The sequence below is a fragment of the Cebus imitator genome, unplaced genomic scaffold (assembly GCF_001604975.1).
Source record: "Cebus imitator isolate Cc_AM_T3 unplaced genomic scaffold, Cebus_imitator-1.0 Scaffold87, whole genome shotgun sequence".
Lineage (NCBI taxonomy): Eukaryota > Metazoa > Chordata > Mammalia > Primates > Cebidae > Cebus > Cebus imitator.
The window spans coordinates 1,272,493-1,292,332 of record NW_016107402.1 but is presented as its reverse complement, the minus strand read 5'-3'; the positions used below and the strand labels follow the sequence as shown (position 1 = coordinate 1,292,332).

Genomic DNA, 19,840 nt, shown 5'->3' with positions numbered 1-19,840 from the left:
GGGGCTCTCAGAGGGAGCGCGGAGATGGGGCAGACTGGGCCGTGCCAGGGAGGAGGATTTGGGAGACCCAGAGAGGGATGAAAGGGGACACAGCCGTGGAGGGGCAGGGATGGGGGAAGGCGGAGGAACTTCGACGGGGGCCGGGGGCGGGGCATCGAGCCAGGGGGCGTGGTCTGAGGCTGAGGCAATGACGGGCTGGGGGCGGGGCCGAAGGGGCCGGCGTAGGGTCGGGGGCGGGACGGCTAGTCGGAGGCGGGGCCTGAGGCGGTGTGGGGCCGGGGCCGTGGCCGTGGAGGTCGGCGAGGGTCCGGGGGCGGGGCCGTCTCAGCTGAGGATCTGAGAGCGGCTGAAGGTCGGGGGCGGGGCGTGCGGAGGGGCGGGGCGTGCGGAGGCCGGGAAGGCGCCCCCGGCTGGCTGTGAGGCCGGCTCAGTGCAGAACGGCGCAGCGCCCCCCGCGCCCCGCTCCGGGAGCCCCACGCCCGCGCCCGCCATGCCGGAGCAGTTCAGCGTCGCCGAGTTCCTGGCCGTCACCGCGGAGGACCTCAGCTCCCCGGCTGGGGCCAATGCCTTCGCCGCCAAGATGTCCCGGTGCCGGGGGGCGGCTCTGGCGCGGGAGGAGGTGAGGGGGTCGAGGCGGGAGGGGTCGGGGGTAGGCGCCTGGCCTGGCCTTGACCTCCACAGGCGTGACCCGAACTGCGACGGCCCTTCAGACTGAGCCCCGAAACCTGTTCCTTCCCTAGCTCTGGGAGGACCGAGCGCATCTTCAACAGCTGCGTCCTCACCGTCGAGGCGGCGGGGAGGCCCGAGGGACCGTTTTGGGGGTCCTCGAGGTCACTTCGATGACAAACTCTACAGGTCGGGGAGGTACCCCAAGTACCCCGCCTGACTGCCTCGTCACATACGTGTTTGCCTAGCGCCTTCCAGCCTCTGCGTTTTCATCTTCGGAGCCCCACAAGTGTGCTCTCCCCCCAGTCACTCCCCTTTCGAGAAGCAGGCTTCCCGCCTCAGTCCTGAACTTTCTTCCTCCAGGCTGCAGGGAGGCCCCCTCCCCCTTGCGTCTGGTTCGAAGATTTGGCCCGAGTTTGTGGAATGAATGCGGATGGGAAGGCGCCAGGAGCCGGGGTTCACCTTGGCCCGGCTGTTGGCAAGTTTATCGTCTCCTCTCCCTTCCCCTCTCCTCTTTGTCTTTCCCAGCAAAGCGTCCCAGGCCTTTTCTTTCGGCCTTGCAGGCTGCCCCACCCCATTCCCATGCTCTTTGGAGTTCCTTCCATTTCTCTTCTTTGAACCTGCTGCAGCTTTCCCCAGCTCCTCTGGGGGGAATATTCTAGGGCAGACACCCCGTGGCCTTGGTCCAACAGAGAGTACTGTGGTTTTGCAGTTCCCCTCCAAAGGATGCCCTGAATTTGGGTGGTGTTTGGACCTCAGCAACGGCTCTAGCCTTCCACCCTTCACCCTAAGTGTACTGGGCACCCACTGTGCGGCAGATACAAAGCTCAGTAGTTCATAACACCCTAGGCCAGTGTCGGGAAATCTCTCCTCCTCTTCTTTCTTGGCAGGCTGATCCTCCATGGCGGAGTCTGTTTGTATCACTTTGTAAGGGTGATAGAGGACTGTGGAAGGAGCATCGACTTTGGGGAAGGCAGACCTGTGTTCAAACGCTGGCTCTGCAGTTTGCCATGTGGGTGAACGTGGGCATGTGACCTGTTCTGTCATCTGTGGAATGGGGTAATAATGTGTACTTCACAGAGCTGTGGTGTTACCTGAGACAATGTAAATAAAGCATGCATCTTTTTTGGGGGGCAGTCTCACTCTGTCTCCCAGGCTGGAGTGCAGTGGTGTAATCTTGGCTCACTGCAACCTCTGCCCCCTGGGTTCAAGCAGTTCTCATTCCTCAGCCTCCCAAGCAGCTGGAATTACAGGAGTGCACCACCACACCTGGCTAATATTTGTATTTGTAGTAGAGACGAGGTTTCACCATGTTGGTCAGGCTGTTCTTGAACTCCTGAGCTCAGGAAATCTATCCACCTTGGCCTCTCAAAGTGCTAGGATTATAGGCGTGAGCACCACGCGGGCCCATGCCTCTTGATAAATGGAATTATTATCATCAGGTTAATCGGCAGACTTCTTTAGACAGTGATTGGGTCTCTTCTGTCTTCATCTGTCTCACAGAGCCTAGCCTTGTCTCATTTGTCTCATAGAACTTAGCCTACTACTTTGCACATAATAGTGTTACATATTTTATTAAAATAAGAAGCAGTGGTCAGATTTGGCTTCCTTTTTGGGTAGAACCAGTAGCTTGAGTCCACCACCTGTGGATGTGGGTTATATTTTACTGGGAGGCTCACAGGGAACACTGCTGTCCGGCCCATCCTTTGGAGAGCTTCCTGGGGTTTGTCTTCATAGCCTCACGTTTCATGACCCAGAAGAGTCAGTGCCATCCGCATTCGTAGGGATTTCATGGTTCATCCTCCAGGTTGTTCATTAGAATCTTAAGAGCAGGAGAAGGGGCCCCAGTATGAATCTTCTCCATGGACAGAAATGCCCATTTATGCCCATGCATCTGGCCTTGTCTGGGTGTATAAGTGTAAGCACTGTGTGTGTTGGGAAGGGGACTTTTAGACTGGATCTGGAGGCTGCAGCAAGCTCCGTTCAGGGCTCAGCTATGCCCCAAACCCATCCTCCTTTGCCTTCAGATTTTTGGTTCGGTGCACGCAGAGGTTCACTGTTACAACAGAAAGGCTTGTGGCACCCAAACACAGGTTTTCTCTTCAGTATTTCAGGGCCCAAAAAGTTAGTCTGACCTTTGGATTAGACTTCCCTGAGGTTTCCTGTTTGGTTTTGCATTTGCATTTATATTTTGCGATTATATCGTGTTTACATGTAATTTGATGCTGCAATTTTTTCCCCCAGTTCTGAGCATGACTAACCCACCCCCAGGCTTGAAGCTCTATTTGACTGAATCAAAATGCAACTGATTCGTAAGTCAAATCTTCCAGTTCTGGCTGGTTTCCTGGGAGTAAGTAGGGACCCTGTTCGGGGATTGCAGCCCTTTTGTACAGTCCTGCTGGGAAGTGACCCTGGCAGGTCACAGGGAACTAAATGTCACTAGAATGTCAGGGCTGAGGGACCCCTTTAACGCAGAGATCAGCTAGAAACTCTCTCAGATAAGATGGAGAAACTGATGTGCAGAGAGGCCAACAGACTTGTCTAAGCTCCTGGGACTGGGTAGTGGAAGAATTAGCATTTCTTTTTTTTTTTTAAGATGATGTCTTGCACTGTTGCTGGCTGGAGTGCAGTGGTGTGATCTTGGCTTGCTGCAGCCTTCGCCTCCCAGTTCAAGTGATTCTCCTGCCTCAGCCCCCTAAGTAGCTGGGAATACAGGCGTGTACCATCATGCCCAGCTAATTTTTGTATTTTTGGTAGGGATGGGGTTTCACCCTGTTGGCCAGTATGGTCTCAATCTCTTGACCTCGTGATCCGATCCGCCCACCTTGGCCTCTCAAAGTGCTGGGATTACAGGTATGAGCCACTGCGCCTGGCCAAGAATTAGCATTTCTACCCATATATTTTACCCCTGGTCCTATTCTCTTTCCTTTTAAAGTCCGTCTGTCTGTCCTCCCTTTGTAACTTCTCTGAACCTCGTTATTTTATCCTTAAAATGGATATCATAATCACTCCCTGCTTACCTTACTGGTAAAGTTTTTTGTGTTCAATTATGAAACACTATGCAAATATGAGGGAATATATTAAGATAGTCATTACGTCAACCAGCCTCTTCCTGTCTTGGGCCCCTTTATGCCCATCATCTCATTGATTTTCACAGCAACAGGTGAAACTGGGCCTAGGGCAGTTAAGGCAAATGCCCTGTGTCACATAGTGGGTCTCTCTAACTCTGCTGTGCTCTGCCTGAGCTCTGTCCAGTTCTCTGTGCCATCTCTATGGACATCAAGGACGCTAAGTTCATAAAGATGCTCCTTTGATTTGCTGACTGACTAGGGAGAAGCAGCCTATTACAGGGAGATCACTAAGAACCCCAGGAGTTTGTCCTGAGTCCCCAGAGAAAGGTACAGTCAATGCCATAAGAGGCAAGTGGAGCAGGAGAGGGAGAGAGCAGTAAGGACTGGTGCAATCAGGGAGAAGTTCCTGGAGGAGGTGACACTTCTGGATGGAAGGATAGATGAACCTCATTTAGCGGAGAGGACATGGGGGTGAATTCAGAGACTGGTGGGAAGAGGGCATGTTAGGAACCAAGTAAGCCATTTTGATGAGAGCTAAGAATTCATACTATATCGTGTGCCTCAAACTGATAGTGGATACATATCCCCCAGTAGGTCTCAAATGAAGCAGTCTGCTACAAATAGGAGATCTTCAAAGTCTTGTTGTGTGTGTGTGTGTGTGTGTGTGTGTGTGTGTGTGTGTAAAGTTTTAATTGGACAAGGGGCATAATTTATTATTTTATTTATTTATTTATTTTGAGATGTAGTCTTGCTCTGTTGCCCAGGCTAGAGTGCAGTGGCGTGATCTCTGCTCACTTCAACCTCTGCCTCCCGGGTTCAAGTGATTCTCCTGCCTCAGCCTCCCAAGTAGTTGGGATTACAGAAGCCTGCCACCATGCCTCGCTAATTTTTGTATTTTTAGTAGAGTCCGAGTTTTACCATCTTGGCCAGGCTGGTCTTGAACTCCTGACCTTGTGATCCACCCACCTCTGTCTCCCAAAGTGCTGGGATTACAGGTGTGAGCCACCATGCCTGACCTATTATTTTTTGCGATAGGGTCTCACTCTGTCACCTAAGCTGGAATTCAGTGGCATAATCATGGCTCACTACAGCCTCAACCACCTGGGTTCAGGTGATTTTTCTATCTCAGCCTCCTGAGTAGCTCCAATTACAGGTGCCCAGCTAATTTTTGTATTTTTTATAGAAATGGGGTTTCACCATGTTGCCTGGCTGGTCTTGAACTCCTGGGCTCAAGCAATCTGCCCACCTCAGCCTCCAAAAATGGTAGGATTACAGGGTCATAATTTTAAGAAATTTAAAACATAACAAAAGGCCTATGAACAATTCTCTCAATTCCTATATTCTCCCCAGGGGTAATTGCTGTGGAAATGTATATGCTTCCCAATGTATGTCCTCATGGAAAATATATTATCAGTGGGGGAAGGGGAGTGGCTGGGGGAATGTTTACCTAAATCGGTATCATGTCTTATAATGCACAGTTTAAATTGTTTTGGAGTCACATTTTTCTTTTCCTTTGTGACTTTTGCTTTTCTGAATCTTGCTTTAGAAAGGATTTCCTTCTTAATTTTTAATATTCTTGTAAATTTTACAATTTGCTTTGTAATGTATCTGTATTTTAGTGCTAAAATTGTGTAATCTTAGAAATTGTTTGCAAGAAATATAAACTCTGTCAAGCTTGTTTCTGTTGGAGGGAAATTTGTTTGTTTTTTGATCATCAGGCAAGGAGATTGAGGGAAATTTGCTTTAAAGAACTAGAGGTGCCTCATGGGACTGAAGGGCAGTAGGTAAAAGTACACCTCGCCAGGGCCTGGAACTGGAGGCTGGGAAGTTGTCAGGAACTAAGGCAGCTCCTTCATCATTCTTGTTCTCACCTGCCTCTGCTTCTCTCTGTACATCTGATCAGTGCTTTTGCTCATTCATCTTCATACAGGTCCCAAAGCACAGCTCCCATGCTCATGTGACCTCACTGGGCCAGTGTCTAAAGGTAACCGGACACAAGACTGAGCCAGTCTCATGTCCCACTTTCAAGTTCCTGGCAGAGGTTGACAGCCCAGCCCAGCTTCTGGATTGGTTCCAGTAGCTGGGTCTCTACCCCTGGTTTCATCAGCAGAGGTCATGGAGGGATAGTGACAGGCAGGGTAAACATGGCCATAGAGACCTACTGTGTGGGAGGGGGCACTTCTCAGAGAAGAGGAACAGGGCCTGGAAAGTTCCTTCAGAAGTGTCCATGGCGATTCCTCTTTATTTGACACAGTCCAGGTTCTAGGGAGAGGTGCTGTGCACATCCTGCTCTGTACCTCCCTGGTTTAGATCATTTATGCGTGCTCCCAGGTGTAGAAGAACCCGTTTAGAAAACTCAGTTATAGGAGTTTTTTTTGTTTTTTGTTTTTGAGGTGGAGTTTTGTTTTTGTCACCCAGACGGGATTGCAATGGCACAATCTCGGCTCACTGCAACCTCCACCTCCCGGGTTTAAGCGATTCTCCAGCCTCAGCCTCCCTAGTAGCTGGGATTACAGGTGCTTGCCACCACGCCTGGCTAATTTTTGTATTTTCAGTAGAGACAGGGTTTTGCCATGTTGACCAAGCTCATCTCAAACTCCTGACCTCAGGTGATCTGCCCACCTCAGCCCCCCAAAGTGCTGGGATTACAGGCATGAGCCACCGTGCCCAGCCAGTATAGGAGTTTAAAAGATTTAAAAGATGAGATTAGAATGCTAAAGGGATGCAGCAAGACTTGGAGGGTCTTGAATTCCAATTAAGCATTCTGACTTTTTTCTGGGCAGTGGGGACCAGTGGACCCAATCATGTTGTTCAAGGAATGGATGAGGTTGGCCCTGCCAGCATAGTGCCTGGGGACTGCACCATGCCAGGCCCTGTATGAGACATTGGGCAGATGCATTGCTCAGTTAAAGAGATATAGTCCCTGCCCTGTGGAGCTTACAGTCTTCTGGCAAAGCCCGACACTAATCAGGTAAACAAATAAGTCACACCGGGTGCAGTGGCCTATGCCTGTAATGCCAGCACTTTGGGAGGTCGAGGTGAGAGGATCACTTGAGTCCAGGAGGTTGAGGCTGCAGTAAGCTATGATGGTGCCACTGCACTCTAGCTAAGGTGATAGAGCAAAAACTTGTCTCCAAAACAATATAAAACAAACAAAAGGAACAAATAATTCACAAATTGCTCATTGTACTAAGTGGCACAGAGACTCATCCTCCTCGTCAAGGCCTTCCTCAAGGTTTGTTCCGGGTCCTCATCTCTTCAGGGAATCTTGTCCACACATGTGGCTTTAGTTACTACCCATATCCAGCTGACTCACATTTTTACCTGTAGCCCAGATCCTCATGTCCCACTGCTCACTTGACCACATTCATGACTTTCCCCCAGGTTCCCTTCCAGTGTTCCTTTCACAGTGAGTGGTGTATCCCCTCACCTCCACATGTGCCCCTCAGCACCAAGGGTCATCAGTTTTAGCTTCTGTTTTTTTGAGACAGTTTTTTTTGAGACTCTGTCACTGGAGTGCAGTGGCGCAATCTTGGCTCACTGCAACCTCTGCCTTCCGAGTTCAAGCGATTCTCCTGCTTCAGCCTCCTGAGTAGCTGGGATTACAGGTGCCCACTACCACACTTGGCTATTTTTTTTGTATTTTTAGTAGAGACAGGGTTTGACTACATTGGTCAGGCTGGCCTCGAACTCCTGACCTTGTAATCTGCCTGCCTCAGCCTCCCAAAGTGTTGGGATTACAGGCATGAGCCACCATGCCCGGCCACCTTCTTTTAGTTTTTGTGAGTCAGTCTTGCTTTGTCGCCAGGCTGACGTGCAGTGGTTCGGCTCATTGCCACCTCTACCTCCTGAGTTCAAGCGATTCTTGTGCCTTAGCCTCCAAAGTAGCTGGGATTACAGGCACACACCACCACACCCAGCTAATTTATATATATATTTTAGTAGAGATGGGGTTTCACCATGTTGGCTAGGATGGTCTTGATCTCCTGACCTTGTGATCCGCCCGCCTTGACCTCCCAAAGTGCTGGGATTACAGGCGTGAGCCACCGTGCCCGGCCATCAGTTTTACCTTCTAAGTACCCGTAGCCTCCCTGCCTCTACGTATCCCTACCCCAGAACATGCCACTGTCCTCTCCCCTGGAACATGGCAATGGCCTCCTAACTGGCCTCTCCACTTTTACTCTGGCACAGCCCCCAACTGCACTGTATTGCTGTCCTTTGTAGCACACGTTATAGATAAAATTTACATTTATTTGTAAAATTATTTTGTTAAGATCTAGGCCAGGCCCAGTGGCTTACTCCTGTAATCTCAGCACTTTGGAAGGCCAAGGTGGGTGGATTACCTGAGGTCAGGAATTCAAGACCAGCATGGCCAACATGGTGAAATCCCACCCACCTCTACTAAAAATACAAAAATTAGCTGGGTGTGGTGGCATGTGCCTTTAATCCCAGCTATGCAGGAGGCTGAGGCATAAGAATGTCTTGAACCCAGGAGGCGGAGGTTGCAATGAGCCCAGATTGCACCACTGCACTCCAGCCTGGGCAACAGAGCGAGACTCTGTCTCAAAAAAATAATAATAATAATAATAATAATAATATTGTTAAGATCTGATTTGTCAGTAAATTTGAACTTCCATGAGAATAGAAACTAATCTCACTGTTGTGTCCCTAATATTTACCATAGAACCATAGTGTGTTTTCAGAAAATATTGGTTGAATAACAAATAAATCAAAGGAAAAAAAACTAAAAAGGAGCATTCATAGAGAATAATGGTATGGGGGTGGTTGAGATGGAGGGGACAGCTTAGGCAAAGGCCCTGAGGCAGTAAAGAAGCTGAAGTATATGTGACCCTGAAAGGGGGCCCAAGGGGCAAAAGCATCAAGATGGGCAAAGGGGAGAGTGGCACCAGCTGATTTTGGGTGGCAGTGGCGAGGCCATATTCAAGCTTGATGGCCATTGTAGCAAGTTAGCAAGTTTAAGTTTTCGTTCTTTTTCTTTCTTTTTTTTTTTTTTTTGAGACGGAGTCTCTCTCTGTCGCCTAGGCTGGAGTGTAGTGGCATGACCTCGGCTCCTTGCAACTGCCGCCTCCCAGGTTCAAGTGATTTTCCTGCCACAGCTTCCCAAGTAGCTGGGACTACAGGCACATGCCACCACACCCAGCTAATTTTTTTGTATTTTTAGTAGAGATGGGGTTTCACCATGTTAACCAGGATGGTCTCGATCTCCTGACCTTGTGAAACACCCCCCTCAGCCTCCCAAAATGCTAGGATTACAAGTGTGAGCCACCATGCCCGGCCATAGGTTTTATTTCGTACACAGGCAAGCAACAGAACCCAGTGTATATTTTAGAAAGATCGTATCAGTTGCTGTGTGGAGACTAGATTGGAGGGGCCAGGAGAGGACCCAAGAAGGCCATACAGTTGTTCAGGGAGGAGATGATGGTGGCGTGGATAGGGTCATGGTTGGTGGAGGAGGAGAGAAGTGCACAGATTGTAGAAGTGTTTTATAAGCAGTCAAGATTTGTTGATGGAGTACATGCGGGGAGTGCTCAAGAATGGGTCCCAAATTCCTTTGTTTGAGTTGGAGTCTCGCTCTGTTGCCCAGGCTGGAGTGCAGAAGCACCATCTTTGCTCACTGCAGCCTCCACTTCCCAGATTCAAGTGATTCTCGTGCCTTAGCTTCCTGAGTAGCTGGGACTACAGGCGCGTGGCACCACACCCAGCTAATTTTTGTATTTTTAATAGAGATGGGGTTTCACCATGTTGGCCATGCTGGTCTCAAACTCCTGACCTCAAATGATCCTCGCACCTCAGCCTCTCAAAGTGCTGGGATTACAGGTGTGAGCCACCGTGCCCGGCCTTAAATTTTTGATGGAAGTGTGCCATATACCAAGAAGGGGAAGTCTGGCAGGGGAACAGTTTTGGGAGGAAATCAAGAATTCTATTTTTTTTTTAAATTTTTTGTTTTTAGAGACAGGGTCTCCTTCTTTTGCTCAAGCTGAAATGCAGTGGTGCAATCATAGCTCACCACAGCCTTGAATTCCTGGGCTTACGCAATACCCTTGCCTCAGCCTCCTGAGTAGCTGGGGCTACAGGCACATACCACCACATGCAGCTAATTTGTTTTTTCTTTTGGTAAACATGAGGTCTTTCTGTGTTGCCTAGGCTGATCTGGTCTCAAACTCTTGGGCTTACGTGATCCTCTTGCCTTGGCCTCGGAAAATGTTAGGATTACAAGCGTGAGCCAATTGGGCCTCTGTTTATCTTTATAGGTCTTGAGACATGCAAGTGGAGATGTCAAGAAGGCAGCTGGGTATTTGAGTTTGGAATTCAAAGGAGCGGGATGGAGATACACATTTGGGAGCTGCCTGCATCGACATAGTGGGTTTCAAACTTGCAACTGGGTCAGAATCACCTGGTGTCATTCCCAGAGTATGATTCAGTGGAGGTATCTTAGACTTTTTAAGGCAAGGAAGAGAAACCAACCTGAGTTGACTTAAGCAGAAAAGGGATTCACTGAAAGGGAATGTTCGGTGGCTCACAGAATTTCTGGGAAGTTGGAAAACTGGGGCCGGGCAGCAGGTAGGATCTCAGCCAAAATCATGCCACCGAGCCAGTTTGGCAGGACACTGCTGCCACATACTAAATGCCATCGCCTGTGTCACTGTCCCCTGGACACTAGGCACCATCACTGCTGTTGCCACTAGCGTTGGAATGGATCTTCCACTGTGCTCCTGATTCAAAGTCTGTAGTGAGGGTCTCTGACTGGTTGAGCTTAGGTATAAGAGAGGCTGGAAAAGCAAGAATTTTTTGTTTTCAGCTTTTATAGGAGGCAAGCTCTGCCAAGACTTATGCAGCAAGGAAGTCCCCAGACATAGGAAGGAGGTCAGGTGCCAGACTGGCACACGATGACAGATGTACTTGACAGCAGGTTTGCCAGCATGGGGGAGAGTATGGGAATCTGCATTTAAACCAACACCCTGGAAATTCCCATGCAGCTGCTGCCTGAACCACATTTGCACCCATTGCTTGAACTGGTATTTAAAGCTGTGGAGGCCGGGTGCAGTGGGATTACTACCACACCGGTAATCCCAGCACTTTGGGAGGCTGAGGCAGGGGGATTGATCACTTGAGGTCAGGAGTTTGAGACCAGCCTGGCCAACATGGTGAAACCCTGTCTCACTAAAAATACAAAAAATTAGCCGGGCGTGATGGCACGCACCTGTAATCCCAGCTATTTGGAGGCTGAGGTTGGAGAATTGCTTGATCCTGGGAGGCGGAAGTTGTGGTGAGCCGAGATTGCACCACTGCACTCTAGTCTGGATGAAAGAGTGAGACTCTGTCTCAAAAAATAATAATTAAAAAAATAGAACTGTGGGAATGGACAAGATCGCCTGGAGAGAGGAATGAAGAAGACCCAGGCCCAAGCTCTGGGGACCCTCAGTGTCAAGAGATTGGAATAGGAAGAGGAATTGACAAAGGAGGCCAAGAACAGGCTGCCAGTGGGGAAGGAAGGAAATCAAGACAGTGCCTTGCCTCAGAAGCAAGGAGTGAAGTGCTCTGAGGAGGGAGGGGTGCTCGGCTTTGTTAGATGCTGCCCAGATGCCCAGAGGTAAAACAAGACAACAGAGACACAGCCTTTGGCTTTGGCAACATGGGGGTCATTGGTAATCTTAAGAGCAGATTTATGGGCTGGGCACCTATAATCCCAGCACTTTGGGAGGCTAAGGCAGGCAGATCACCAGGTCAAGAGATCGAGACCATCCTGATGAACATGGTAAAACCCCATACCTACTAAAAATACAAAAATTAGCTGGGTGTGATGGTGCATGCCTGTAATCCCAGCTACTCGGGAGGCTGAGGCAGGAGAATCACTTGAACCTGGGAGGCAGAGGTTGCAGTGAGCTGAGATTGCACCACTGCACTCCAGCCTGGCAACAGAGCAAGACTCTGTCCAAAAAAAAAAAAAGAGCAGATTTATGGCTCACACTGGTAATCCCAGCACTTTGAGATGCTGTGGCGGGTAGATCACCTGAGGTCAGGAGTTTGAGACCAGGCTGGCCAACATGGTAAAACCCCATCTCTACTAAAAATACAAAAATTAGCTGGGCATAGTGGTGGGCACCTGTAATCCCAGCTACTTGGGAGGCTGAGTCAGGACAATGGCTTGAACCTGGGAGGCAGAGGTTTCAGTGAGCCGAGATCATGCCACTACAGACACAGCAAAACTAAAAAAAAATAGCAGATTTAATGTTATTTTCCCCTCTACATCAGCCTGGACTGATTTGAGGAGGGGGCAGATGAGAAGTTCTTCTGAGAAGGGGAACAGAGACATAGGGTGTGGCTAGGGCCCTGGGATCAGCAGGGTTTTCTAGGATGGACTTGGGACACAACTCCACTGAGCCAGCCTCCTCTCGACCAGCAGCCTCTGCACAGGCAGCTGAGGATCTTCCCAGAGTTGTCAGCCTTGAGCCTATCTCTCAAAGTCTTCTCTCCCCAAATTTTGTGCTCACTTCCTTGCCTAGTGTTCAGCTGTTTCTGGCCACTGAGGTGCAAGGAGACAGATGACACAGGCAGATTTTGGGGCAGAAACTGTACTGTAGGTCAGAGCAGTGGGAACATGGTTTCCCAGAAGGCAATTTGATCATATTCTCAGACAGATGCTGCTAGAAGATAGGCCTAGAGCTTGGCCCCGGGGCAGATGAGGCAGTGAGACCCGCAGAGGCTCACAGTGAGTGGCTTCTGTGTCTCTAGGGTAGGGCTCTGGAAACACTGTGATTCCATCTCACCAAGTTCACAGGAGGTGCTTTGGAGGGCATGGGAGGCTGAGCTGAGAACAGCTGCTGAAGGTTCTCTAACTTGACTGGTTTTAGACCTTGAAAGATCTTTTAAGACTCTCAGCTGCCACAAGCTACACCCAGACCCACTGAATCAGAATCTTTCAGGGTGAGGCCTGGGCAAGTATGCAGTTCAGAAGTTCCCGGGTAACCAATGAGCAGTCAGGGTGAAAACTATTGTGAGCTATTGAATGCCCACCGCAGGTTAGTAATCTATTAAGCCATATTTACGGAACACCTGCTGTGTACAAAGGCAGGCCCTGAGGGCATGGAGAGAACTAGACAAGGTCCCCTTCTGGGTGGCAGCAGGACTCTGCCGTGAAAAGTTGATTGACAACCTATATAGCATACAGGGATGTGGCTGAGGTCTGTGGTAAGAGTCTAGTAACTAAAATCAAACAGACTTGGGTTTGCATTCCTGTTGAGTGTGTGATCTTGGGCAAATGACTTAATCTTTCTGAATCTTGGTTTCCTGATCTGTGAATTAGGGACGATGATAACTATCTTATGGGGTTGTTTGAGGGGATAACACATAAAAAATCTAGCATATACCTAGCACATAACAGGTACTTAGTAATTTTTAAAAATTCCTTCTTACTGTGAACACAAGTATACCTGCACATAGGGTAGTTTAAAGAGATCAGGAAACATACAGAGAAAATAAGAAAGTAATTGCAATAGGGATGAGGTAATTAACCACGAGTGAGTGCGGAGATTATCTGTGTAGTCCTGGCTCCAGAGCAAAAAGGGAACTCTTGTGTGCCTTGGAGGTGTTGGGGAATGAATAGCTGAGCCTGATTTTGGACAAGACAGGGTCTTCCCTCAGCTCTGCCCTTTGCTCTCTCCCACCTGTTCATTTCTTTGTCAGACATTTGCTGAGGCCAGCGGCTCATACCTGTAATCCCAGCCCTGTGGGAGGCCAAGGTGGGAAGATCACTTGAAGCCAGGAGTTTGAGACCACCCTGGGCAACAAACCAAGACCCTGTCTCTACAAAAACAAAACAAAACATTTGCTGAGAGGCTACCCAGCCCTTCTCAGTCCTGGCTGCATCCTACAATCCCTTAGGTTGCTTTTAGGTTGATTTATTTTCATTCAGGTAAAATTCACAGAACACAAAATTCACCATTTTAAAATGTACAATTCAGTGGCTTTAAGTATATTCACAATGTTGTACAGTGATCACCACCGTGTAATTCCAGAACATTTCCATCACCCCAAAAAGAAAGCCTGTATTGATTAGTAGTTACTCCCTGGCCCCTGGCACCTTTCCATCTCTATGGTTTTCCCTATGCTGAATGGTTCATGTGAATGAAATCCTACTAGATGTGGCCTTTTGTGTCTGATCTCTTTCAGTTAGTATAATGTTTTCAAGGTTCATCCATGTTGTCTGGGTTGTGTTAAAAAGCGGTAAAATAGGAATGACAAACACATCGGGCAGTACTGTATGCATTTTTCAGATATTAACACATCATAACACAGGGCCTGTCCAGTTATTTGGATACAGAGAAGGTGTCTGCTGGGCAGGAATAGCTACCATGGAGCCCCTTCTGTGTGTCATATGCTGGGCTATGTGCTTAAATGCCTGACTGAGTTCCATCCGATTAGATAGATGCTGTTATTATGCCATTTGACAGATGGGGAACGTCTGTCAGAGAAGCTGTGTCACTTGCCTCAGGTCACATAGCTAAGAGGACTGGAACCAGAATCTGGACTTTAGGACAGTATAACATGAAAGCCAGAGTTCTTAATTCTTGCCCTCTTTTCTCTGTTGCCATTGGGCCTTGCTAATATGTATTCATACATTTAATAATTCCACACGTGTTTATTGACACTCGTATCCTGAGCCTAATGTTGGGTGCCGCAGATTCAAAGGTAAATGAGCCATTCCTTGCTTTTCTGGAGTTTTCAGCCCTATAGAGATCAAACATGTATGGCAAATAAGGGCCAGGATGCTCTAATGAAAGCCTGTAGTGGGCACAGGATGGAATAAAGGCAGGCGGGATCAGTTCTGTTGTGGGGAGGGGGTGACCTGTAAGCTGAGTAGGGAAAGATGAAGTGTTTACTGGACAGAATGGGGCAAGGACCCTCCAAGCAGAGGGAGCAGCGTGAGCAAAGTTCTGGCGACTGGAAACAGTTTGGCAGATTTAGGAAATTGCCAAGACTTCAATAGGGCTGGTTTTAAGGGGTCAGTGATGGATAGCAAGCCCGAGTGGGGGGCAGGGAGGGATTCATCCTGGCCAACAAGGGAACCCAGAAGGTGGGAGAGACCATTTGCTGCTCTGTCCAAGAGGGCAGGCCAGGTTCTCCCCTAGGGTTGGGTGGAATTCAGGGCTTGGGGCCAGGGATTGGGTAGGAACCTTCAGCGGTTAGTTCAGCAAAGTTCTTGTTTTCTTAGCTCATCACTGACAAGCAATCTCCTGGGAAAAATCCCAGCCAGGAAACTTGGGGTTTGCAGAGGCCTCAGCATACATTGAGGGCGTGGCTCCTTTCCTGCAACCCCCCTTCCTCCCTGCTTCCCACCACCCCACAAGGGGCAGCCGGTAAAGCTGAGCTGGCGAGGCTGGACAGGTGCCCAGGCTGGGAAGATGTCTGCAGAGGCCTGACCAAGGGGCACACGGCCAGTCACAGGCTCCAGCAGTGCAGGAAGGAAAACAGCAAGAAGCCAAAGGATCCTGAAACAATAAATGTCAGAGCAGACGGGAGCCTTCCCTGTCACAACCCAAACCCTTCATTCCAGAAGAGGAGTCAGAGGCTCAGGGTAGGAAGGAGACTGGCCAGGTCACACTGCGGAACAGGGCCGGGGCTGGGGCTGGTCCTGGGTCTTGGCTCCCAGGCCTTGTAGTGTGGTCACCACAGGGGCAAGCAGGACCAAGAGCCACCTTGGCATGGATAAGGCAGAGGGATAGCTGGGAGGAGTACTGCCTTCCTCTGGCACCCTCTTCTGCGCCAGCCTGAACTCTCAGATGCTGGGGGTGGGGCCTGATCCAGAGGAAAACCATTTGGAGTCTTTTGCTTGCTTCTGCTGGCAGCTGAGGTTGGAGCAGCCTTGTAGGGTATGACTAACCTCAACTGAGTCCCAGCACTTTGAGCTGGAATGGAATTTAGAGCTCATGTCTGTTAGCTCAAAATTGGACAGATGAGGAAACTGAGGCATAGAAAGAGGAAGGAACTTGCTCAGAAGCACAGGGCTTAATGGCAGAGACAGCCCTAAAGTTCAGCACTTCCCAGTTCAGGGCTCTTGGTCTCATGGCCTTGTTCTACATGCAGTAGAAGGCCATTCTCTCAGAATGTTTCCGTGGCACCTCTGAAGATGCCTAACATCTGCCATTAGAAAAAACATTACCTCAATTCCTCTTCACAGCAGTCCTTACAGAGATGACTGGGGCTCAGAGAGAGAGGATTTAGCTCATTGTTTTCTTTTTTTTTTTTGAGACGGAGTTTCACTCTTGTTACCCAGGCTGGAGTGCAATGGCGCAATCTCGGCTCACTGCAACCTCCGCCTCCTGGGTTCAGGCAATTCTCCTGCCTCAGCCTCCTGAGTAGCTGGGATTACAGGCACGCACCACCATGCCCAGCTAATGTTTTTGTATTTTTAGTGGAGACGGGGTTTCACCATGTTGACCAGGATGGTCTCGATCTCTTGACCTCGTGATCCACCCGTCTCGGCCTCCCAAAGTGCTGGGATTACAGGTTTGAGCCACCGCTCCCGGCCTCTCATGGTTTTCTTTAGTGTGATAGCAAGAGAGGGCTCTAGAGGCAGAGGGCTCTGAACTTCTTAGAACTTCCTACATGACCTTGAGCAAACTGCCTAACCTACCCCAGCCTCAGTTTCCTCATCTGTAAGGTCGGGAGGATAATAACTACCTCACAGAGTCGTTGGGAGGAATAGGCCAGGTAACAAACACAAAGTGCCTGGTCCAAAGTGAGCAGTCAGTGAGTGGGGCGGTAGGTAGTTGAATTCATGCTAATAATAGACTCATGCTGGGAGCTTGGAATCGGAGTCCTTCCTGTTGAGTGATCTGCTCTGGGCCAGGGCTGGGCTGTGTTCCCATCACCCTGTCATGCCTAGGGGACAAGGCTGAACTCTCTTTGTCCCGCTTGAACATGGATCTGCAGCCGAGCCCTGGAGTTAAACTTTCTATGTTGAGAATTACTAAGTAACTGCTTTCCTGTTCAGAACCCTTCAGGAGCACCCCGTCATTTATAGAATAAAACCTAGAGGTTTGTCTAAAAGCATGGACTCTGGAGCCCAACTACCTGAGTTTGAGTATATTTATTTATTATTGTTGTTATTATTATTTTTGAGACAGGGTCTTGCTCTGTTGCCCAGGCTGGACTGTAGTGGCGCAATCACAGCTCACTACAGTCTCCTTGGCTCAAGGGATCCTCCCACCTCAGCCCCACCTTAGTCTCCTGAGTAGCTGGGACCACAGGGACTTGCCACCATGCCTGGCTAATGTGTGTGTGTGTGTGTGTGTGTTTGTGTGTGTCTAGAGATGGGGGTCTCACCATGTTGCCTAGGCTGGCCTCTAACTCCTGGACTTAAGTGATCCTCCCACCTTGGCCTCCCAAAGTGTTGGGATTACAGGCATGAACCACTATGCCTATCCTGTCGGTTTCAGTTTAGGTTCAAGCACTTGTTGTGTGAGCTTGGGCAAAGGCCAAAACTTCCTTGGACCTCAGTTTCCTCATCTGTAAAATCTCCTGGGGCTTTTGAAAGGATTACATGAAATAATACAAAGTGTGTTAAGTGCAGAGAAGAAAGCCTGGCACTGGTAAGGAAGCATCTGCTGTGCTCTTGTTTTTCTTAGCCTGGTCTCCCAGCTGTCAGCTCAGGCCCTGCTTAGCCCTGAGGCCTCACTCTTTTTTTTTTTTTTTTTTTTGAGACGGAGCCTTTCTCTGTCTCCAGGCTGGAGTGCCATGGCATGATCTTGGCTCACCACAACCTCCGCCTCCTGGGTTCAAGTGATTCCTGTGCCTCAGCCTCCAGAGTAGATGGGACTGAAGGTGCATGCTACCACACCTGGTCAATTTTCTGTATATTTGTTTTTGAGGTGGAGTTTCGCTCTGTCACCCAGGCTGGAGTGCAATGGCGCAATCTTGGCTCCCTGGAACTTCTGCCTCCTGGGTTCAAGCAATTCTCCTGTCTTAGCCTCCTGAGTAGCTGGGATTATAGGCGCGCGCCACCATGCCCGGCTAATTTTTGAATTTTTAGTAGAGATGGGGTTTCACCATGTTGGCCAAGATGGTCTCAATCTCTTGACCACGTGAACCGCCTGCCTCAGCCTCCCAAAGTGCTGGATCACAGGCGTGAGCTGCCGCACCTGGCCTGTGGCCTCACTCTTACTGCTTCCTCACTGGCCCTGGCTGTTCCCCAAGTGTGCTGAGTGCTCCTACCCTGGGAACTTCGTGGAGGTGTCTCTGCTCTCTTAGAGGCATCTTCCCTTTTCCTGCTTTGCTTCATTAATGTCTCCTTATTTTTAAGGCTCTGATGGAGCATCACTTCATCCTGGAGTGGAGTGGGTGTTCCTTTTAGCTTCTTTCCTGCCCCGGGTTTGCCAAGACCTCCTCAGCCCTTAGCAAGCACACCCTCACCTATATTCTGTCTCCCCCACTGTGCTGTGAGCACCTTGAGGGCAAAGCCTGAGCCCAACATCCCTTGATCCTCAGCTCCTGCACAGGGCCTAGTGTACAGTAAGGTACAAGCTCCTACTATGTGCCAGTGACTCTGTTAGAGAATTTACACCAGTTCCTTCTTCTGCCCCAAAGAGTGGAGAGGAGCACATTTCCAGAATTGAGATTCCCGAGTAGATGGCTGTTAAGAGGCCCTTAGGTGACCTTGAGGGAGTGGAGCTGAGCTGGAATTGCCACAGAGGTGGGACGCTAGCAAATGCTTCTCAGGCCCACCCTTTCCCCTTCCTTGCCAGCCACCCAGGAAGGGCTCTATGGAGCTCCCTGCCTTTCCCTGGATCTGGTGGTTGGGTTGGTGGGTGAGAAAAAGCATGACAGGAACATAGGATAGCTCACATTTGCATAGGCTACAGACATGCCCCGTTTTTATATGATTCAATTTTCAGTGGGAAGTGGCGGAAGCAGTGGTGACTATCATTCCATTTTGCAGGTGGGGATCCTGTAGCCCAGAAAAGCTGGGGACTTGCTCAGGGTTACAGTGCTGATACAGAGTTGGGCCAGGAATAGAACTTGGTCTCCTCACTCCACACCCTGCCTTTTCTGCTCCGTGCCCCCTGCAATTAGGCCACGGCGCTTAGTGGATGCTTTTAGCAGATTGAGTCAGCAGGTGCCGCCTTAGCCCATTCTTCCCTTGCTCTCAAGAACCCTCCCCCAAGTCCTTGCCCTTGGCCCTGGGCTCCAGGCCCTCTGGCCTTCCTAAGGCCTGTTTCTCCCAGACCCCATATTCCCATGCCATCACTCTTGTTGAAAGGTTGTGCTATTCATTCATTGAAAAAGGATCAGGCTGGGCACAGTGGCTCACACCTGTAATCCCAACACTTCAGGAGGCTGATGCAGGAGGATCCGTTGAAGCTAGGAGTTCAAGACGAGCCTTGGCAACATAGCAAGACTCCTGACTCTACAAAAAGTTAAAAATTAGCCAGGGCCAGGCATAATGGCTCATGCCTATAATCCCAGCACTTTGGGAGACTGAGGAGGCAGATGGCTTGAGCTTAGGAGTTCAAAAACAGCCTGGGCAACATGGCGAAGCCCTGTCTCTACAAAAAATTTAAAAATTATGTGCCAGATGTGGTGGCACATATCTGTGGTCCCAGCTACTCAGGAGGCTGATGCAGGAGGATTGCTTGAGGCCAGGAGGCTGAGGCTGCAATGAGCTATGACTGTGCCACTGCACCCTAGCTTGGGTGACAGAGCGAGACCCTGTCCTTAAAGAAAAAGAAAAGGGATCCGTTCAATATACCAAGGTGTCAAGGACTAGTTTCAAGTAATTTAATGCAGTAGTTCCCATTTTTTCTGAATATAAGAACGCTTTGCCTTCTTTTATCAATTTGGATTATAGAAAACTTTGGCCAGCCACAGTGGCTCACACCTGTAATCTCAGCACTTTGGGAGGCTGAGGCAGATAGATCACTTGAGGTCAGGAGTTTCAGCCTGGCTGACATGGCGAAACGCCGTCTCTACTAAAAAAGTACAAAAATTAGCCAGGTGTGGTGGCACATGCCTGTAATCCCAGCTACTTGGGAGGCTGAAGTGGGAGAATTGCTTGAACCCTGGAGGTGGAAGTTGCAGTGAGC

At 49.6% G+C, this 19,840-nt stretch overlaps 1 protein-coding gene across 2 annotated transcripts in view; it reads left to right on the top strand.

Annotated features, from left to right (window-relative positions):
• Positions 1-367: 367 nt before the first annotated feature.
• ASAP3 (ArfGAP with SH3 domain, ankyrin repeat and PH domain 3) overlaps positions 368-19,840 on the top strand; it is a 59,567-nt gene continuing 40,094 nt past the window's right edge. For both annotated transcript variants that reach the window (XM_017534523.2, XM_017534522.2), the window contains exon 1: positions 368-619. In XM_017534523.2, coding sequence (XP_017390012.1) covers positions 491-619 — 129 coding nt within the window. In that variant the 5' untranslated portion in view covers positions 368-490. The remainder of the gene's footprint in view (positions 620-19,840) is intronic.